General features: G+C 38.3%; 1 protein-coding gene across 7 annotated transcripts in view; it reads left to right on the top strand.

Moving 5' to 3' along the window:
- Window positions 1-23,558, top strand: part of DNMT3A (DNA methyltransferase 3 alpha) — a 5,166,949-nt gene that overhangs the window by 4,441,790 nt on the left and 701,601 nt on the right. For all 7 annotated transcript variants that reach the window (XM_044062880.1, XM_044062879.1, XM_044062877.1 and 4 more), the window contains one exon: window positions 21,690-21,774. In XM_044062880.1, coding sequence (XP_043918815.1) covers window positions 21,690-21,774 — 85 coding nt within the window. The remainder of the gene's footprint in view (window positions 1-21,689; window positions 21,775-23,558) is intronic.

The raw sequence follows: 23,558 nt of genomic DNA, 5'->3' as shown, positions 1-23,558 counted from the left end.
GGTATGTGGAGCTTTTCTCTCTGGGCCTCCACTGAAAATGGATATATATCAGTCGGACTATCCCGGTCAACAAATGTGAAATATATATATATATATATATATATATATATATATATATATATATATATATATATATATATATATATATATATTCATCCCTACCATCTCTCTCTTGCCTCCTCAAGTTACCTGCTCATCTTGTGCTACCTGCACTAGTCTTTAGGAGCATAAAAGACCCTCTCCAACTTATCGGAGGCTCACCTCACTGAATAATCCACCCTACAATCCCTCTCAAAAGGGCACCAGCAAAGTATGTTTGTGGAATAATTCCTGCCAGAAAGACTTTCTACTATTGTACCTATACTACATGGTTAGAGAAAGTCCTGAGCTAGGACAGCCAGCAGCCTCTACCCCCCCCCCCCCGCTGTACCTCATACACTCTCTTCCCATCCCCTTTTTTAAAACTCCCTTTGTACAACAACCTTTTCCTTGTTTGTACTAACTCCCTCTCTTATCAGCCTTGTAATTATCAGACCTGTCCACGAGGGGGCTCCCTTACCCCAGCTATTCTCTCTTTCTTGTCTCTTATGCCCTGAACTTACATTAATTTTCTCCTGCTATTCCTTAACTACTGTTTAGTCCACTCACTTTACCCTCTATTTCTACTATCCACACCCACCTCTTCTAGACTTACTTCTCACTATCCTTTTCCTACACCTGTCTTTTTTAACTTACCTTCTGGAGTCAGTCTTGCTGATTGTTTTTTACAACTGCATTTGTATCTGTCTTAACCCGCTCTGTTCGCACTGCGGGCTCACTCCGCTCCCCTCCCTATCCCCAAATCTCACCCACCTCCAGGGGTCGTACTCTTATACTTACTTAACCACACATCTTCCTCTTCCAATTACTTCTAGAAATTACTAGCCACGCCTCTTCCTTCTCCTAGTACTCTCAGAACACTCTACCACTTTTCATCTTCTCTTACATCTACCTTCTCTTAACACTCCCTTCCATCTTACCACAACCTTCACATTTCTCCAACCTCACCCTTTTTACTTCCAAATTTTACCTATATATATATATCCAATAGTAAATCTGCACAATGTATAAACCTCCCACCCCATTACTTATCCTAGTTTTCTTCACACTACTACTACTTCTTCCTCTAATCTTTGCCTACTTACTCACTTCCTATGAATATCCACTACATCTAGACCATCTCTATCCTAACAAGGAAGCCTCCACTCCTCTTTAACCTTGCTAATATAACAACTTCACCCAAATACCTACTTGCAAAGTATCATAGAATACTACATATTAAGTATTACACCCTTAATCTCAGGAAAAATCTATTTCTATACAACAAATTCCCTAACCCAAGCTATATAGAATTACTACTCTCAATTAAAGATGGAGATATCCATTCTAACCCAGGCCCAACAAATACTCTTAGTACTCTCCACAGCCAAAATCCCTACCCTATCAATTCCCTTAGTAAAACATCTAACTCCCTCCAAGTAGCCCATCTTAATATACGTAGCATAAACAATAAAGTACCTCAACTCCAAGCTATAGTAGAAGTATATTCCTTTGATATCCTATGCTTAACAGAAACATGGTTAAAACCTGCTACCAAAGACAATGAATTCCTTCCACCTGGATATAACATACTAAGACTCGACCGAGTAGCCAAGAAAGGAGGAGGGATAGCTATTCTATTTAAATCAGGCTTACAGTTAACCACGTACAACTGTAAAATACCTCTTGATTTTAATGCAGAAATTCTCATCTCCAAACTTCATATTAACAATGCCAAATCCATCTATATCATCTGTATGTATCTTCCTCCTGGTAATAACATTGCCACCATGGAAAATATTCTTTGCTGGTATCCCAACACTTGCCTCAAGAAACCATAATCCTAGGAGATATAAACATTGACTGGAACTGCTATTGTAGCAGCCTCCCTACAACCCACATTAACCTATATGGGTTTACTCAAACTATTACATCCCCCACCAGGATCAATAAAACTAACCACAAAGCTAGAATATTTGACTGGATTCTCATAAACCATCTCCCTCACAACTATGATTCAGGAACCTTCCCAGATGATATAAGTGACCACTCACTTACCTATATTATCAGGCACAAAACCCATACTCCCAATCCAACATCTGTCAAAAATATCAGATCCAAAAAGAACTTCAACCCTGAGCTATTCGAAAAAGAACTAAGAGCTTGCAATTGGTCTCCCTTAAAACACCTCTCTTTAGACAAAGCCATCAATTACTTTCACTCTAACTTTCTTGCCATTCTCAACCAACACGCTCCAACCAGATTAATTAGAGTTAAAACCAAGTCTGCCCCATGGCTTTCAAAAGCAACCAAACGCAAAATGTACCTTAGAAATAAACACTGGGCCAAATGGAGAATGACTAAAAACCCTGTTGACCAACAAACCTTTAGACAGTTAAGAAATGACACTAAGAAAGCTATACTCTCTGATAAAATAAATTACTACTTACAATTCCAACAAACTAATCAAAACAACCTTCAAAGATTCTGGACTAGCATTAACCAATTACTCCACCCAGGTCAATCCACCACACCTAACCCTCAAAATACTGACCATACTAATCCCATGAATATAGCCAATACATTCAATACCTTCTTTACTAATAGTATCCAAACACTGGCTAGTCAGCTATCACCTAATAGCTTCACCCAACCTTCCTATAACTCTACCTCACCCCCTCCTTTTCATTTACAACCTGTCCCAACTACATACATTCTAACCCTCATACAAAAACTAAAACCATGCTCTCCCTCAGCAGATCACCTACCTGCCAATTTTCTACAGGTATCAGCCAAAGCTGTAGCTTATCCTATTTCCATTCTGAGCAATAGGTCTATTACCGAAGGTCACATACCTAGCCTATGGAAAGTCTCTCATATTATTCCCCCTCCATAAAGGCTGACACTCAAATGAGCTCTCTAACTACCGCCCTATTGCCCTTCTCTCACCCCTAGCAAAGATCATGGAGAAATGTATCCATAGGCAATTACTTGACCACTTAACCCAAAATAACTTGCTTTCCAGCTGTCAACATGGTTTCAGACCTTCACACAGCACTACCACTGCCCTCCTTTCCTTTACAGATTGCATAAACAAAAAACGTAACCTTAATAACCTTTCTTCAGCACTATTCATTGACCTGTCCAAAGCATTTGGCATGGTCAATCATCAGATTCTCATCAACATACTAGAATCCCTATCATTAGATGCACCTTCTATAAAATGGTTCCAGTCCTACCTAGATAAAAGACAACAGGCAGTAATTTGGCATAAGACTATTTCTACCCTCCAACCAGTTACCCTAGGTGTCCCTCAAGGGTCCATACTAGGACCTCTTCTCTTCTCAATATTTATTAATGACCTTCATTTAGCCATCCCTCAAGCCACATGCATACAATATGCTGATGACTCCACACTTATATGCTCAGCCAAATCCACAACTGAACTTCTCTCTCTTACCCAGAAGGCATTTAACACAGTTGAACAATGGTTTACACAGCATTGCCTTCTTTTGAACCCTAAAAAAACTAAACTCCTCCTCTTTAATCCAACTCACAAATCCTCTCCACTTGATTTCTCAATAATATCCACTAATGGCACCATTATATCACCCGACACAACCACCAAACTATTGGGTATCACCATTGATAACAATTTGAACTTTGACATCCATATCAACAATACAATAAAAACTGTCAACAAAAAACTTGGCTCCCTCTATAGAATTAAATCTTACCTTTCTCCCACAGCTAGAACAACCATAGCTCATACTCATCTAATCTCTACCCTCCTCTATGCCTCACCTATTTTTACTAACCTTTCTAAAAATAACCTCAGCAAACTGGAAACTTCCTACAATAACATTGCTAGATTTGCAACAGGAAACCCTTACAGAACCCACCACTGCATAAATATAAAGCAGCTTGGATGGCTTGAACTACAAAACGTGATTAAATTCCATCAACTAACCATTGCCCATAAAACTCTTTATAAACCTTCCTTTCTGTACTCCTATTCTATCTACCCCCATCACTCCATACATATAAACCTTCCTTCCTGTACTCCTATTCTATCTACCCTCATCACTCCATACACAAATCTGAAATCACTACATTCCTCACACAAAAATCTTCTATATACCTCTAAACCTAATAACAAGGCTGTTGAATCTCTCTTCTCTAATGCTGTTGGAAAAACCTGGAATTTTCTCCCCAGCGACCTTTCCTCTCTTCCCTCTCTATCACTCTTCAAAAATAGACTAAAACTCAACCTTAGAACACACTGGTTGTGCCCCTGTACTAAATCTGACTAGGTTTCTATCCACCTGATTAAACTTAGCTCTGCCTATCCCTCACTACTCATAAACCAGTACATATTATTTTACCTATAAATATAGATTTCCTCCTAAACTACACTGTGACCAGTCACTCTGTACACTTCCTACTGAAGAATATATATTTTTTCTTTTACATTATATTTGTATATAATTAACCTGTCTCCTCTTTTGACCTTAGTCTTTCTGTGCATATATATTTTATACCTGCATATTGTATAGTATAAGCATTCTTGCACTACAAGTTTTTTTTTTTGTCCTCACAGAATTTTATGTTGTAACCTGTAATATTCATTGTTTACAACTAATGCTGCTATTTAGTCATTTTTTTCTTTTATTTTTCTCTTGATGTACCTGAAATATGCTTGTTTAATATGAATATTTTTATTTAGTCTTATTTTGTATATTGATTACTAAGTTTTTCATTTATCTGTACTGGAGCTTATCTCCCCGGGCCTCTACTGAAAGTGGACATGTATCCAGCTAGACTAGCCCGGTCAACAAATGTAAAATAAAATAAATAAATAAAATAAATGAATATATATATATATATATATATATATATATATATATATATATATATATATATATATATGGGACCGCGGTGGTGGTGCTGCGGAAGCGTTGTCGCCTTGCAGTAAGACGCTGTCCGGTTCGATTCTCAGCTAGAGCGTCTTCTGCGTGGAGACATGCATGAATGGTTGTACCTTCGTTGAAGGTTGTGCGTTAGGGCTGGTAACTCGGCATGTAAAAATCAACTACCAATCATTAGCAGACTAATGTTCCACTGTGGCGACCCCTAACTGGGAAAAGCCGAAAGACATAATATATATAGATATATATATGGGTATTTTAACTATTTTACATATGACAGACCTCAAATCCATGTAGGCCTCATTGTTATTATCCTGGCCTCTCACTAGCTTTGTACTCACAAGTAAGATAAAAACAGGGATGGTCTGCTATTTTCTTTTTACATTGCATATCATTCTCTGTTTTGCTTGTATAATAGCATCGGTAATGTTGCAAATTATATATTTTTTTCATTCTTTAATTATTTTTGCTTCGGTTCTTGAGCTGTTACTTATGGCTGCCTGCTTGACTCATTACCCCTGGTAAAAGCCATACAGCTGTTCATTCGTTGAGGGTGAGGAGTGAGCTGATCTGGACTAGGATTGTTATCAAAAAGGCAGATTGGATTTTTTTGCTTTGACGCCCAATCCCTGCTACATGTGTCCAATAATCTGCTCAAGGTTGTGCATGCAGTAGGTATGAGCAAGGTTGTGTCACTCAGTTTTGCATGTGACATACCCCTCAAGACTGCCCTGCCCCTTGCCAGACCTCCTGTGCAGTGTTTGGACTCAACTGGGGAATCTAACATGGCATCTTGCCACCCTAGGTGCGCACCCACACCCAGCCTCTTTGAAGGAATGTGAAACAGCTAAGTCATGACATTTCCCTGTTTTACCTGTTCCATTTCCTACAGGTACCTGAGCTGATAGTTGAAGTTAGGTATCCTAGATCATAGATGGGTCTTTAAAAAAAACACTGCCAAGCCATCGCAATAACTAAGTTTGTTAATCTCAATAAAACTAAGTGCTTTCATTCATATATTAACTGAACTTCATCAGAACAGTAACAATTAATGACACAACCCATTTATATACAAAATATTTCCTTTCCCATATTAACCGGTCCGCCAATCATTTACAAAACCTTATAAATATTCAGTACTTAAATCATTGTTTAAAAATTCACATCACCTCTCAGTTACCTAAAAAATACATCACATCAAACAATAAATAAATAAAATATAAATTTATAAACAGGTATCTCAAATTCATACAAATTAATAAAATATTTATATAGTATAACATTATATTCAGAGTCAAAATTTTCTACATTGAAATAATGTCATGATTTAATTGTGTCTGTGTACTAATTTTGTCATTGATACTTGGATATTGTGTGGCATCTAACTTAAATTGCTACAAAGGCTCCTTCGTCTCCAACTGGGACTTCTAGTTACGGCCTCTGATGTTGTGCCAGCCTGTGGTAGCCCTGTCCACCGTCTTTAACCCTCCTTAAGCTATACCCCCTCAATGCATCCTCCACCAGGAATCACCACAGAGAATGCCCCTATAACTACCCTCCCCTGCCACTCTATACTTATCTGAGCAACTAATCAAACCAGGGTCAACTGGGCTGTAGTCAGGGCTTTATCCATCTACACTACTGGAGTGGCTAATTAGCCTGCTTTTTGAAGTTTTGAATACTGCCGGAACCACTTTTTGAAGTTATTTGACATGCTGTTAAAATGTTGAATTTACATTGTGCGTTACTTTGATTTTATCACACCCACCAATGCAAAAGTCTCCCTAGGAGTGGATACATAACAGTGCATGAGTATACAGTGTATTAATATCCATCTCAGTCATTATCCTTAAAAAATATTTAATAATCATTAACATTATATCATTTTTTTTTGTAAAAGAAAGTAATATTAAATCAAAGTCAGCTCATTTTCACTTTAGTGATATTCTGACAAGAGATATTTACACACTGGTTAAAGCAACAATTTCTATGACACTTTAATGCTTTGAAAATTTAAGTAAAACTTTAGCTTTTCTGTTTTCCTTCATGATTACTATAAAAACATTTTTAATTTCATTTATGAAAAGTTTCAGTTTTCATTAACTGTGAAAGTCTTTATGAATATTTTATGATAACAGTTTCGATATAAGTAAGCACATTTAATAAAAATAGGGTCTATATTAGAATATTGAAGTTTCAAAACTTAGAATATTCTAATATCGACCCCTAGTCAGCGAAAACTGAAAACATCGAACATACAGAACAGCGAATTTTTTTCCTAGGGAAAAAAATTTGCTGTTCCAAAACACATACACACAACACAAGCACACCAAACAAACAGCAATCCACACACATACACCTAAAATCTTACACCTAACCCTGCACTAAACTATACACACACCACTAACTATCCACTTACCTTAACCCAAACCCTAACCCTAAGGTCCATCACTATCGCACAATCACCTCACCCGTGCCCTAACTCTAACTCACCTACCCCGCCCGAACCCTCACGTCCACACAATCGCACTCTTACCTGACCTGCGCCCTACCCCTAACTCACCTAATGTGTCCTAACCCTCACGTCCACACAATGGCACACATACCTAACCCTAACTCACCTAACCCGCCCAAATCCTCACATCCACACAATCGCACACATACCTAACCTGCACCCTAACTAACCTCACCCGCACTCAATCGCACACTTACCTGAACCCGCCTCGTAACTTTCTACCACAGCACTGAAAATACCGAAGCAACAGAAACAGACAACCAAATTATTTCCATAGGAAAAAATTAGTTTTTCTGTTGCTTCAATATTTTCAGCTTTCACTGAATAGGGGTCAGTATTCGAACATTCGAAGTTTTGAAACTTTGATGTTGTAATATAGACCCTAAAAATACATGGTTCTTCTAGTAATGTTCTTAATTATTCCAGTAATTTATACTTGTAAAATTTATGTTTTCATTCCATGATTTCTTTGGCTGCCAGATCTGGAGACTTTTTTCTTTTCTTTTGTTCTGGTTCTTCCCAAAATATTTTAGTGATTTTTGTTACTCAAAACTTCCCATATGCTTTGCAGTTTCACTTAGCCCTATCACCTAGGCCCTACCTGAAAAGGGTCTGCAAAGGAAAAGTGCACTTACCAGGCTTGCACATATAGACAGATTAGTTTTATTTATTTGTTAGTTTATCTCTTTACCAGTGCAGCAGACTGATCCACAGGGACCAATCTCAATCACAGCCTGGGAACACAAGTATAGAGTGCAAAATGTAGTCATAGGAAAGAGGAAATTTCAGAATAGTTTTGTAGACTTATTCATAAATGCATTTATACAATTTATGCTACATAATTAAAATAAATTAAAAGCAAGACATGTATACAGAAATCATTGTAGAAAGCTGTAAAATGCAAAAATAAAGAAGTAATTGTTTACACCAAGTAAGTGTCCATGGCTCAACACGTAAGCACACTCAGAGTTAATGCTGGAAGATCAGAAAACTGTAGCTTCTGTTCTTATACTGGGTGCCTGGATTTATTTTCCATTACAGACAATGTAGTGCTGCACAAGGAGGCTGCTGCCCTCCTGAGTGTACTGTTCTCAGCTTCCATCTGCCTGAGTTGGTTGTAGCTCATGTGGCTGTAAAAGATCCCATGGCAGTTATCCAAAAAGTAAGGAGTTTTATGTATACATCACTTTTTCATTCACTAAATGGACATACTTTCAGTATTATTAACACATCATATATAATTCAGAAACTAATTTCAGTTCCTTCATATTTTACATGTAATATTTTTCAACATACTTCTTCCCCTCACCCTTTCTACTATAACCTTTTCTGTATTCCCTTCAATACAGTTTCACAATCCTATGTCATACTACATATATCAGTTCTTCACATCTGTGTTTCCATACATTCTATAAAGTTACAGTATAAACAATATCCTTAGGAACATAACATTCATAGGAGTTTCAGGGGAATTTATTCTTGTGGCCATCAGCTCTTTGCCAGTACCGACCCATTATAATATTTTCTTTCCCTTGCAAATATTGTGCTTCCACTACATCATCATTTATTTTGGTCTCTTAGGGACACGTGGGCTATAGGATATCAAAATTCTCAAAATTTTCCTCATGTGTTTTTATTAACATCTAACTGTCTAAATTCCTTAGGTTCATAGGTTGGTACAAGACTTTCGGCCCTAGGGCCTATACAAGCCTAGCCATAACAATTCCCTGGATATTTCTTCCCACAATGTTAACTTCTCTGGATCCCTGTCTAGCAAGGCAACTGATGTGATCCCCAGGGTGAATTTCCTATCTCCCATCCAATCATCAAGGTTCCTTTTGAAGAGGGCCAAGGAGGTGCTCTGCTTGACGTGTATGGCTTCTTAGACGTTCTCTTAGGAATCCTATCCATCTTTACTACTGCACTTCTATTCATATTTGTATATTTTATGCATGATATCGTATTTGTACCTGTTCTGTTAAAACAAGCATAAGCATGCTGATGTTCAACGTATTGATCACGGCTGCAGCAGCTTTAGCTATATGGGTTATATTTTGCCAAGGATATAACAGCCACACAGTTTCCAAAGATTCAGGGCACGTTCCATGAACCCAAACTGTCAGGCAGCTCAAGGTGAGCTGACTAAAAGATAAGTTTGGGTGCAAAGCCTTTCTTGCTGCTGAAGAGTATGTTGCTCTTAGGCTTTTGAGGATCAACAGTTGGCTTGTGCTTTCCTTGCTGGGCTGATAAGTTCCTTTTGAGGAAAAAAAACTTCCATTTTCTTTATTTTGTTGATGTTTGTTACTTTCCTCTTCAGGAAAGTTATTATAAAGCTAGGAGTGTTGTGCTTTAGCAGACTGTCTCGAGATTGTAACATACTTTTAAATGTAGCACTCATTATTTCTGTGAGTTTTAAAGTAGTGTAAAGTAACTGGAATGTGTTTACATTTTGAGGGGGTTTCGGGGGGCTGGGATAGTGTTTTAAAGTGATTTTTACTGTGTTTTTCTGTCAAAAAGTAACATTTGCAGTCTGGCTGTGTTTGCTGTAATTGCTGCATGTCTTCAGTGTGAAAGAGGCATAATGTTCGTCTTGACCATGCAACACATTGTTGATCCCACTGTCGATCCTTCCACCCACAAAAAGAAGTTAAGCAAACAGGCTTTGCCATCACAGTATGCTAGCAATTAGCCTCAGCTGCATGTGGGTGACTCTGCTGTGGCCATTTGCTATATCTTATACCACTTATCTTTTACTCCAGTTCCCCTTGGTGTAGTACCTAAAGCCACTATGGACTGGGGGTTACCCATGTCCTCTGTTGCTGTTGAGATCCCCTCAGTGGCAGGAGAGAGCAACTTTTGTCATTCCTGGGAGAGGGAACAAGGAAAATGTCCCTGTTGTGTCAGGATGCTTTGCCCATACTTGGTGAAGCAGCTGCTGTCATTAGTAACATGGTTGGCCCTATTTTTCCTGTCAAAAAGAAATAGAAAACCAAGCATGTATCTAGTCATACTCAAATTTCTTTGGATAGGAGTAGTTTACTGGGTCTGGCTCACAGTTTAATTTAGGCTACTGGTCCTTCTTGTAAAGTAGTTTCTGGTAGAAGAAAGAGAGATTATTCTTTTACTGAAGAGCTACAAGATTCTGATTCTGAGCAGGAAGCTGGAGGGATAAATACAGGATTTCTTCCTCAGATTGGGAGAACACTGAGGTTTCTCAGTCTCAGAAAATACTATGAGTTGTTACAGAATAATTTTCCAGAAACTATACCCATATATTATATATGTCCTATTCTGTCTGCTTTAGATGATGTGTGTATGTTGCTCTTTGTAGCCTTCCTAATAGTCAGCCAGCTGTCCCCCCCCAAAAAGGTAGATAGAATGTATGTATATATATATATATATATATATATATATATATATATATATATATATATATGGGTCTACTTCTGTAGACCAAATTTACACTTAACCGAATTTTAGTTTACCAAGACACCACAGTATGTCAAGCCCACCAGGTGGAGGGGCTACTTCCCTCACAACCCCTCCCCCTGACTAAATGCACCAACTCTGGGATTGCACTACAGTGGGGAAAAGGGCAAATTTCCCCGTGTTGGCCAGGTGTCTTCATTCCCTGTAAAAAATTTGGTAACATGCAGTTTTGGTTTAGAGAAATTTTGTTGTAGTCATCTTGGTAAACTAAAATTCAGTTAATTGTAAATTTGGTCTACAGAAGTAGACCCATAGATATATATATCACACACACACACAGTGGATATAAAAAGTGTACCCACCCCTGTTAAAATGTCAGGTTTTTGTGATATAAAAAATAAGACCACAATAAATCATTTCAAAACTTTTCCCATTTTAATGTGACCTATAACCTGTACAGTTCAATTGAAAAACAAATCTGTTAGGGGAAAAAATATAAAAAATAAAAAACGTACAGTAAACTGGTTGCATAAGTGCGCACAGCCTTAAATTAATACTTTGTTGAAGCACCTTTTGATTTAATTACAGCATTCAGTCTTCTTGGGTAGGAGTCTGTCAGCATGGCACATCTTGACTTGGCAATATTTGCCCACTCTTCCTTGCAAAAGTACTCCAAATCTGTCAGATTGTGAGTACATGTCTTGTGCACAGCCCTCTTCAGGCCACCCCACAGAGTGTGTATTGGATTTAGGTCTGGCCTCTGGCTAGACCATTCCAAAACTTTAATTTTCTTCTAGTGAAGCCATTCTTTTGTTGATTTGGATTTATGCTTGGGGTCATTGTTGTGTTGAAAGGTGAAATTCCTTTTCCTCTTCAGCTTTCTAGCAGATGCCTAAAGATTTTGGGCCAAATGTGACTGGTATTTGGAACTGTTCATAATTCCCTCCACCTTGACTAAAGCCCCACTTCCAGCTAAAAAAAAAGCAACCTCAAAGCATGATACTGCCACCACCATACTTCACCATAGGGATGGTGTTCTTTTGGTGATGCAAAGTGTTGTCTTGCGCCAAACATACCTTTTGGAATTGTGGCAAAAAAGTTCAACTTGGTCTCATCAAACCATAACACATTTTTTTAGCCATGCCTGGATGTTTTTCTGTGTAAGAAAAGGCTTCTGTCTTAGGCCAGACATATGGAGAATATGGGAGATTGTTGTCACATGTAGTACACACCCAGTACTTGGCAGACATTCCTGCAGCTCCTCCAGTGTTGCTGTAGTTCTCTTGGCAGCCTCTCTGACCACTTTTCATCTTGTCTTTTCATCAATTTTGGAGGAATGTCCAGTTCTTTGCAACATCACTGTTGTCCCATATTTTCGCCACTTTTTGATGACTGTCTGCACTGTCTTCCATGGTATATCCAATGCTGTGGAAATTTTTTTGTACCCTTCTCTTGAGTGATACCTTTTAACAATGAGATCCCTTTGATGCTTTGTAAGCTCTCTGCGAACCATGGCTTTTGCTGTAGCAGGCAACTGAATAAATGTCAGAAAAATCCTACTAGGACAGCTAAACTATATTTGGAGTTAATCAGAGTCTCTTTAATTGATGGCTGGTGTGTACCTAAGAAAACTGAATGCTATAATTAAAGCAAAAGGTATTTCAACAAAGTATTAGTTTAAGGGGTGCACACTTATGCAACCAGCTTATTGTATGTTTTTTATTTTTTATATTTTTCCCCTAACAGATTTGTTTGTTTTTCAATTGAATTGTACAGGTTATAGGTCACATTAAAGGTGGGAAAAGTTTTGAAATGATGTATTGTGGTCTCATTTTTTATATCACAAAAACTTGCATTTTAACAGGGGTGTGGACACTTTTTTATATCCACCATATACATATATAGTTCCTTAGTCTTTTAAATTTTTATATAGTATTCCCAAACCTTACCCAGCAGCTGTAGCTTTAGGTGATCCCAACTGTTGTTAAGGACTTAGTTAATTCCAATCCTACTCTTTCTGGTAAGGATGGGAAAAGTGTTGATAGGTATGGAGAAAAATTGTATACTTCTGCAACTTTGATTTTCAGAATTTTGAATTGCCGGACTCATATGTTAAAGTTTGTTCTGACAAATTGTGAAAATATGAGGAATGTTTTATTTGCAGTTTATTTTTATGAGGAAAAATCTGCTTTCAATAACTTGGTTTCCTTTATTGTACAGATCACTACTCATTATGTGCAGCATGTGCACAACTCTGTTGATTGTTGATACTTCTTCCAGGGCTATGGCCACTGGTACTGTTTTAAGGAGGTTTGCATGGCTGCTTTCTCAGAATCTCCCATATGATATTAAAAATGAGATTTTAAATGCTCCTTTAGAGACGCAGTGTTTGGCCTCTTTGCTCCAGAGGTGATAAAATGTGTGATTTAGGGCCAAGCTGACTTTTCAGCTTTCCTTTTCCAAATTGTCCAAGGAATTTTCTATCTCCTCATCCAATTTTGGCAAAAAAAAAAAAAAAAACAGAAACAACAAAATTCAAATAAATAGACGTTTATGAAGAAATGGCAAGGGGGTTCCAAAAACAAGTCTCAAACCTCCCAAAACCAAGGACATTCCAACTTGTCTGAATGACTGTTCACAAGACCATGTGACCTCCTTCCACCTTGGCTCCTTTTTTCTTCCAGTAAGTCACTCTAGTTTTCTGTCTAGCAACAGATTATTTCAGATAAATGGGTTCTGAAAGTCATTCATCAAGGTTATAGATGGCAGTGGGAGGAAATTCCTACTTTCCATGGGGTCATTTCTTATCGTCCAGATAAGACTCTTTTGTTTCCACCTGTTCTTCATCACATGCTGTCCCAAGGAATTATAGAACCAGTTCTTCTTTCCCAAGTGGAAATGTTATTCTAGATGTTCCTAGTGCCAAAGAAAGAAAATGTTTGGTGACCAGTTCTGGATCTTTCTTTCCTAACCCTGTTTGTGATAGTGCCAAAAATCAAAATAGTGTCACTTCACAACCTCTCACCTCTTCTTCCTCTTTCAAGTTTCCTGGTAACACTAGACTTAAAAGATGCTTATCCTGACATCCGTATTCATCCATACATAGACAGTTTTTAAGGTTTTGTGTGTCTGGATCACATATTCAGTTCTCTGCCTTATCCTTTGGACTATCCACTGCACAAAGAGTGTTCACCAAGTGCCTGGTTTAGCTCCAGTTATAGCTCAATGCAGGCTACAGGGTACCCACACTTTTTCATATTTAGACGACTTGCTTATCTTTGCAGAGTTTTTTCAGTGTCAGGAATCTCTGTCTCTCTTGGGTGAGAGATTTCTTACACAAGCTGGGATTCCAAAGACAACATTCAAAAGTCTTTCTTGACTCCCTTGCATGGGATTGTGTTCCTGGGATGTCATCTAGACACCTCAGTTTAAAGAGGTTTTCTGCCACAAGAGAAAATAGCTCTTTGTTTAGATCTGTTTCTAAGGTTTTCCACTCAGGCTTAGGTCACTGTGAGGGAATATCTCAGGATTTTGGGTCTCATGGCATCTGAGTCTCATGATAGCCCTGGCAAAACTCCACATGAGAAAGATGCAGTGGTGTCCGAAGTCTCTTTGTTCCAAGCATCAATATCCTATATCTTTTTAAATCCCAGTGCTGGGGTATGTCAAAAAATAAATCTTTTGGTGAAGATAACCAACTTCCTTAAATCCAGGTCTTGCCTTTTCCCTCCCTGCTCCAAACCAGTCAGTCACCACAGATGCTTAGAACTTTCACTGGGAGCAGTTTCAGCAGGGAATAAAAGTGCAGGTGGTGAGGGAAAGCAAGAACAGCTGCAGGCACATAAATATCAAGGTGATGCTTGCTCTGATTAAGGTCCTAAACTCTCTCTATCTTCTTTGGTCCCCTTGACCTCTTCAAATCATTACAGACAAAACCACAGTTATATGGTACATCAACAAGCAAGGGAAAACAGGTCTTACCCCCTTTGCAGAAAACAATGAGTTAGATTGGGATATAGTTTCACAGCACCGTCTCACTCTACAGGCATCCTACATTCCATCCATCCATCCTCAACCCCTTTTCCCATTTTTGCATATTGGGTTGGGGTGTCACTTCCGCAGTGACAATCATCACAATTCAAGGTTTACACTACTGGCTGGCTAGCCCTGCCGCGGTAGTTCAATTGCACCACTCCCTTGTGCACATACTCTCACCTATGGCCAATTTAGAGTGCCCAGTCCATCTACTGCATGTCTTTGGAAAGTGGGAGGAAACCAGATCACCTGGAGGAAACACAAGTGACCACAGGGAGGACATGCAGACTCCGCACAGAAGCCACCCCAGCCAAGAATCGAACCGGAGAACCTCTTCCTGTGAGGTGACAATGCTAACCGCTGCACCACTGTGGCCATCCTACATTCCATCAGAGCAAAATTGGGTGGCAGACAAGCTTTTCAGGAACAAGGCAGACCCTCACAAAGAGGAAGTAGATCAGGGTATCATCCAAGATTTGATCCATCTCTGGAACGTTCCTCAACTGGACTTTTTTGGCTTCTCTTTGAACAACCGACTGGCAAGATTCTGTTCCAGATCTCCATGAAAGAAAGACTATAAGATAGATGCCTTATCATTTCCTTGGATAGGAATGTCCCTGTATGCTTTTCCAGCCTTTCCACTAATATCCAGGATACTTGTGAAGATTCAGAAAGAATCCCCAAGATCAATGAGGTTATTTCCTTCTAGCCCTGGCAACAGTAACTCTCCCTTCTTTTGGTAATGGTCAAGATTAATTACCACAAGTTTTCTCACAGATTGGATCTACTCACACAAGAACAGGGGTGTTTGGTACACCCCAATGTCAGTCATCTTCAACTGGCTGCCTGTATGATAGGGTCTTAATTACTTTTAGATACCTGTTTATTGAGGACAAGCAACAGGTACTAATGCAGGCAATAAATCTAGCTACCAGAAAGTCATATATTAGTAAATGGAAAAGTTTTCTAGTTGATGCCAACAACATAAGCAGCATCCATTCAGGGCTAGTTGTTATATGGTTTTACAATATTTGTGTGAGTTACTATTCTGTGGCCATTCTTATTCTATTATCAAGTTCATTTATTGGCCATTTCAACATGTCTGCTCATGGATCCTCCTCTTTCATTGAAGTGTCATGTCAAAATGTTCTTGAAAGGGATTTTGTTTGAGGCCTTCAAGAAAAACAGTGGCCGCTGTGACGTCCCCTCCTCTGAGCTGCTAATCAAGGGGCCTGAATTGTCATCACTGACACTGAAGAGAGGCATTCACTTGGAACAAAAATGGATACACACAGTATTTCCAGATGCAGCTTTCTGCATCAAGCACAGTTTCTGTTAAGAGCACACAGGGAACACATTCAGCCCGGGGATGGGTCTTCTCTCTCTCTACAGGTCCCCAGTAAGACTTCCCACTGGCACAGCTGTAGAGTTGAGTCCTCAGGCGAGTGTCCAAGCCAAGTCCTCCAGAGCCCTGTCTGTGAAACCAGTGGTTTGCGTCTTTGCTCCAAGCAGCTGACACACACACACACACACACACACACACACACACACACACACACATACACACACACCTGGGAAAGGCTGGCACAGATTTACTATCTATGACCCCTTCTGCCCAGACTACAAGGTAGTTACACTGCCAACAGACACTCCAAAGCCAGCTACTCTAAGGCTCTTACAAGAGTACCCAATTATACTGAGTGAAATTAATATTATTACAAATGATAGTGTTTGAACAATGCAGTAAGGCTTTCAGGAGTGGCCACAGAGTCACCAAATAGATACAAGTACTGTCAGAGGTTAAAATATTCTCTAAAGGACCAGCCACAATGAAAAGTTTAAACATATTTAATAAATAATAAAAGAACATGAAAATACTATCTATTTACAATAAACCCCAGAGTTTAAATCACAGGAAATATTAAAATAACACAGATAAATAGATTCACAGAGATTCAGAAAAACAGTACTTAACTAATCTTACTATATTTTCCTGATTAAACTAAAGAATAAAGAATTATTATGCCCTGGTTACTTACTAAAACAAGACAAGATGAAGTAGGTTACAAAAGCAGACTTCCTGAGACTTCTGTTTCATCTAGTATTAAAACATCATTTCAGGCTGAATTACAGAATGACATCACGTACATCTAGTCATCTGACTTCGATTCCCATAATACCCCCCCTTTACTAGAAACTGAATCATATGTGTTACCATACACACAAATAGAGCTTTGCTAGGATGTGTTATAGCATCTGGAAGCCATAAAGCCATTTCAACACTTCTACCCTTCCAAGGTAGCAATCAGTTCATTGCTAAGGACAATACATAAGGATTCCTAGTACAGACTTTTTGTCTCTGGCTTGCATTGAGACCTGTGCGATACAATCTTTATAGCCGAAGTTAAATAATTTAATTTCAGGGTATTTTTCTAAAATTAGCTAGGGCTGAGCTTAACCTCATCTCTTCCAGTATTCTCTGTTACAATATTAATTTCGGCAGTTATAATGCAGTCTGACATACAGGTGAATTTCTTTTTTCTGTCCAGCAGGACCCACTGTTGGTATATTTTTTGACACAAGTACATTTCAACACAAGCACCTGTACAAATCAGTTTGATATACAAATGACATATGATTCTTCACAAAACTCCAGCTAGCTATGCTGGCGTTTGTTACACATCCACTGGCCTACTTCTCCTGGCATAGCTGGCAATACCTCAAATCAGTACAGCCCCTCCTTGGGATTTAATTTTGCATTCAATAAGCTAACACTTGCTCCATTTGAACCATCTGATGTGGCTGACTTGAGGTTCTTAACATGGAAAACATTTTTTTCTGATTGCTCTGACCACTGCAAGAAGTGTATCTGTGTTGCAAGGTTTTGTGGTAAGTCAACCCTATCGCATTTTCTTTCCTGAACCTAAAATTGAGGGCGAAAGGACAATCCATACCTTGGATGTTCATAGGTATCTAAGGTACTATCTTGACAATACTAATTCTTTCAGATCAATTTTATTTTCTTGTGACGATAAGAAGAAGGGACAACCTATGTCAAAACAGACTGTTTCCAAATGGTTGTCTAAGTTATATTCATCATGACAAAACTATTCCAGGTTGAGTCAAGACCTACTTTGCCAGGACCTTGTATTCATCTATGGCTGTTTGAAAAGGGTTGAATTTTAGAAGTATTCTAGAAGCTGCTTCTTGTTCCTCTGTGCATACTTTTTACAAAGCACCGTAAGCTTGATTCCTTCTCTACGTCCAGATCAAGGTTTTCTAGGACCGTTCTACAAGGATCCTGAAATCTTGTCCTTCCACTTCCCAAATGTTGTTAGCTAAGGTAATCTGCCCATATAGCTAAGGCTACTGCAGTAGTGATCAATATGAAGAACGTAGTACAGTTGTGTACATTAAACTTACCATAACAGTGGATGTTCGAATGATCACTGGTGCAGCGGTTGCTCTCTCCCTCCACCCCCATTGTTTTTTTGTTGTCTTTTATGCCAGGATGTCAACATTTATTTTTTGTTTTTCTTAGCATTGTCCTTTCAGGGCTCAGCCTCCTACTGTCTGCTGGTAGGAAAGCTCTGAAGAACTTCTCGTGCAAACTTGCCTTTTAGTCATCACAGCTCAAGCTGCCCTGACAATCTGGGCATGTGGAAAGTGTCCTGAAGCTTTGGAAGCTGTCTGCCTGTTATATCATTGGCAGAATATAACCTATATAGCTAAGGCTACTGCTGCACTGATCATTTGAACATCTACTGTTATGGTAAGTTCAGCTTATACTACTGTGTTTTCCTTAAACTTCTCCAAAACATGCATACTTTTGTGTCTATCAAATAAACATGATGAGTAGACTGTAGATTACAGATATAATTACATAATATTTCTTCTTGTTGCTTATCCTTTTATAAGTCTCCAGAAAAAAAACTGAAACTTCCCTGACTTGAAATCTTTCCTGTCTCTATAGCTTTTTTCCTTCACTTTTTTCAAATCATCCTATGGTTTAACATAACAGTTCTGTTCTTTAACCTTGTTTCCATTCCTTCCTTCCTACTTCCATATCAGTTTTCTGAATTCCTAATATATGTACATATTAAACTCTTTCTTTTAACTGTCAAGTTTTCCTTTTTCCCATTTTCAATTATTCTCCTCACTTCTTTGCATTTTTTTCCCTTATCACATTTATCACAGTACTATTTTTTCTTGTCTCGCCTCCTTCAACCCCCCCCCCCAAATAAATGTAAAGATGTGAAGTACATAACATGAATTATTAATCCTAACCCTCTATTCTTCTTGGCACAGTACAACACCCCTTGTTTTTTTTTTTTTTTAGGATATAAGCTGGAACCAAACATACTGTTGAATATTATGTCCAATAATTATTTTCTCTATATGCTGGAAGCACTCCCCACCTTCCTCAGCCTCCCCAAAACATAATGCATCATTACACTTTTTTCTTATTTGACCTCGGAAATGCTTTCAGTATTATTGTACTGCTTTTTGTTCCTTTCAATATTTCTTCACATTGGTCTTTTGCCACATCATGTTTACCATATTTTATTCCAAGTACACTGAATTCATGTATGAAAAAATATACCACCACCTCGTTTCACTGTATCCTGAAGTCATTTGCTTTTTTCTTTATTATGTCTCAAACCTACTTCTTTTAATTCCTCCTCCTCTTCTTCCTCATTTGTCTTCATGGAAGCATGAATTTATGTGAGAAGCATGCAGTGGCCCTTGTGGTGATGTATGTAACACAACCCACCTGTTGAGGTGTGGAGCTTAGCCTTTAAAGTAATGCCCTCATTTCTGGGATACCTTTGAGAAAACAATAGTAGCTGCTTGAATGATGGCACTTCATGGCTGTATGGGAGAAAGAATGTGCGGAGTCTGATTGTGAGAGGCTTAGTGGTTGCCAGGCATTGGGACAGAAGGGACCATGAATAAAATTCTTCCTTTTCAGAAATTAAATCTCAGCTAGAAACTAACCTTTGCTTACTCACTGATTGACTTATCAATATGTCTTAGTGCTGTACACTTCAAAAACCAAAGCATTACTCTTCAACAGCAATAAATAAAACTCTTCACCATTTAAGCATTTACTGTGCCACAGGTGACCTGAGTTTGAGTAGTGGTTTAAGTACCTTTAGGAACTGGCTGGGGGTCTGGGAGTGAGTGAGTGGTTGTAGATTGCTCACTCTTCCTGGGAGAAGGAGATGGTTTTGGTTTACTGCAAGGGTAACACTTAGTGGGACCAGTAACCTGTGGAGTTCAATCCACATAAGCCCATGCTGCCATGATACTTACCACACCTTCTCTTAGAGGACAGCAATAGCAAGTTCAGAGGAGCTGCTGAAGGTAGGAAGGTGCTTCCAGTGGGGAGAGCTGCTAAAGGGAAGGAGGGTCCTCCTAATGGAGAAAAGCTAGCCCACTTCCCAGGGCCAACAAACTGGCCTGCTCTGTGCTACTTGACTTTCAGATGGGAATGGAAGGTCCGTTTGGAATTCCCAGGTAGGACCAAATGGGAAGTAGGACTCTCACCCAGCCATGGAATGATCAGCATTCACACCCCCAGAAAGAACGGGCCATTGGATAGAGTCCTGGGACGGTACAAAAAAAATTATCCACCATTCCTTCATCATGGTATATTAGGGAGTATAATAAATGAGCAGTAGAGACAACTTCCTCCTTTACAAAATAGCTAGCCATCAGGTGTAATAAAATTTTAACTTACTGCTCCAAACTGAAACGAAAACAGAAACAAAGAAACAAAATTAAATCATTACTTTTCTGGGCATGAAAGAAAATCACATTTTCTTTCTGAGGCAGTTAGGTGTAATGTAGGCAAAGGAATTATGGGTTATCCTACTGATGGCTGAAGCTTGAACTGTGTAGCTTCGACTGCCTGAGCTTCAACTCGTTGACAATCAAGAGTTCCTCCTCAGGAAATCACTGTTGGCAAATTGTGCCAGAATTGATTCCCTTTTGGGGGTAATTTCTCCCTTCTTCAAGTCAGTGCAATCATGGAGTTGGGATGTATTATGTAAGTTTGGGGGGGGTGCATGGGAGAGCTTGCCCCCTGCAAAAGCACTTTAAAAAAAGTATTTTTCCCCAAGAAATTTTCATCTAATTCAGTTCAAGAATTGCAATCCTTGGTGCCTTTGCTTTTTTTTTTTTTTTTTGGAACTGGAATCATGCTATTTCAACTTGAATGTCATGCACTTTTAGTCATGTTAGCTTCTACTAAAAACCAGAAGGAGTTTCAAATGATCCCCAGTAAAGCATACACATTCATTACCTATTCCCTTCTTTTGATAAATATCACTGTACCTCCCTTCACAGAGATTTAATTGGTAGTTGTGTTTGTTCAAGTAAGCTTGTGGATGAATCAAGTCCCTCTGTAAGTCAGATGTGCATTGCTTATATATGAGCTTTTTGTTTGTAATGTGTTTGATTTTGTATATTATACAGCTACTCTGAGGTCTTTTATTTTATTTCAATTTTTAAAATATTGTCAGTTTTTTCAAGAATAAAATGAATAGTGACTTTATTAGAAAGTAATGACTGAATATTTGTTCCAAAGGGTGAAAAGATATTTTTCTAGAAATGTATTTAACTGTAAAATAGTTCAGAACTCCTAGAGATGTACTCATATCTCTGTAAGCATACTCTAATTTACTTTTAAAATGTTTTAGGATCCACCAAAGGTTTATCCCCCTGTTCCAGCAGAGAAGAGGAAGCCAATTAGAGTACTTTCTTTATTTGACGGTATTGCCACAGGTATGTTTAATGAAAAAACCCACCCTGATTTTCTTACAGTTGTTTTAAAAAACATACATGCACACACACACACACACATATATATATATATATATATATATATATATATATATATATATGTGTATGTGTGTATATATATATATATATAGATATATATATATATATATATATATATATATATATATATATATATATATAAAATACAGTAAGACAGGTCTGGCATTAATGATGTATACATATATATTCATTCACCCCCTCCTTCCTTCCTTCCTTCCTTCCTTCCTTCCATGCCTCTCAATCTCTTAGTGTAAGAAATCTGGACAAAGCCTAAAGTAATGGGAGGACAAAGGCCAAAATTAGGGACAGATTTTAAATATTGCTCTTATAAACTTAGAAAATTACTGGAATAACAGGATTTTGTGTTAGCATGCATTTTCTAAAAGATATGAAGTCTGAAACTTAAATGTATGTCATTATTTAGTGACTTCAGTCCACAATGATTTGCCAAAAAAAAAAAAAAAAAAAATTATGAGAAATGGACCAAAATTATGTGGCAAAAATTTGAACAGTTGAGAGGTATGCTTCCTTCCTTCCTCCCTTTCTTCTTTCCCTCCTTTTTTCATTGGATACCAAATGGAGAGATGATGAAAGGGGTCCAAATTGAGAAATGATGAAAAGGAGAGTATACTGCTGGAGCTGAATTCATCCTTATGTCTTGGTGAGTACCTTCAAATGGTGGACCCTGTTTTCACAAAATCTAACCAAGAAGACATAGATACATATGTATATGTTTCTACTTTAGAATAACAAAATGCCACTTACCCGAAACTCATACCACTGAGATGAAAACACCGACAGCACCAACACACCGACATCCTGGAACACTGACTAAGCACTCCAGGTAAGTAACTGCTCGGCCATCTGACACAAACATGTAAATGGAAGAAAAGCAAACCTAGACATGTGGGAGGGGCTTCACCCCCCACACCCCCCCTAACTAAATATATCAACTTCAAGATCGCACTGTTGTGAGGGTAAGGGGCAAAGTTCAACAAGATGACCAAGCAGTTACTTACCTGAAGTTGTTAGTCAGTGTTCCAGGACTTGCACTAGTTGTGCAAAGAAGAAAACCAAACTAATCAATACAAAAAATATCTCCAAAGCTATTTTAAGAGAAATACAGGCAAAGGCACCCAGATATGTAAAATTTCACAATACAACAAATAAGAACACTAAGAGGGAATGTAAAACAAAAGATTAATAAGGTAGAAGTTAAACAAATACAAACTGAAGTTCTGGAACACCTGCAAAGTGAAATGTAGAAAGTCGAGTACAAGTTATGTCACAGCATGATGGAACAATGAGTCCCCAAATTTAGTAGAAACAGGTGGAGTGGGAGATATCTGAAGAAGAAATATGGTCATAGGAAAGAAAGAGGTTTGGTATTGTGTAATATTTATGCAAAGGAGAAAGCAAAGCTAATCGATAGAAAAAAGCAACACCCAGATATGGGAAACTTCACAGTACAACAAAAAAACTAAAATAGAGTGAGAAGGTCACACAGAAAAAACAATCATTAAAAACTAAATGAAAACCCTAGCCAAGCTAGAACTTCCACTGAGTGACCTCTCAAACCTCCTGTATCAGAGGCACATGGGATATATGCAAATGATCCTTATGAACATCAGGTGTCAGCTAAATGGCAATTCTGAATGTCCATGACATATTAATTTTTTTAAGTCGTTTCGATGGACAATTTCAGGCCAATAAAGCCAAACCCTGCT

Source organism: Protopterus annectens, chromosome 2.part1 (assembly GCF_019279795.1).
Source record: "Protopterus annectens isolate FY-2018-M chromosome 2.part1, PAN1.0, whole genome shotgun sequence".
Taxonomy (NCBI): domain Eukaryota; kingdom Metazoa; phylum Chordata; order Ceratodontiformes; family Protopteridae; genus Protopterus; species Protopterus annectens.
The sequence above is the reverse complement of the archived record's forward strand: the minus strand, read 5'-3'. Positions and strand labels throughout refer to the sequence as shown.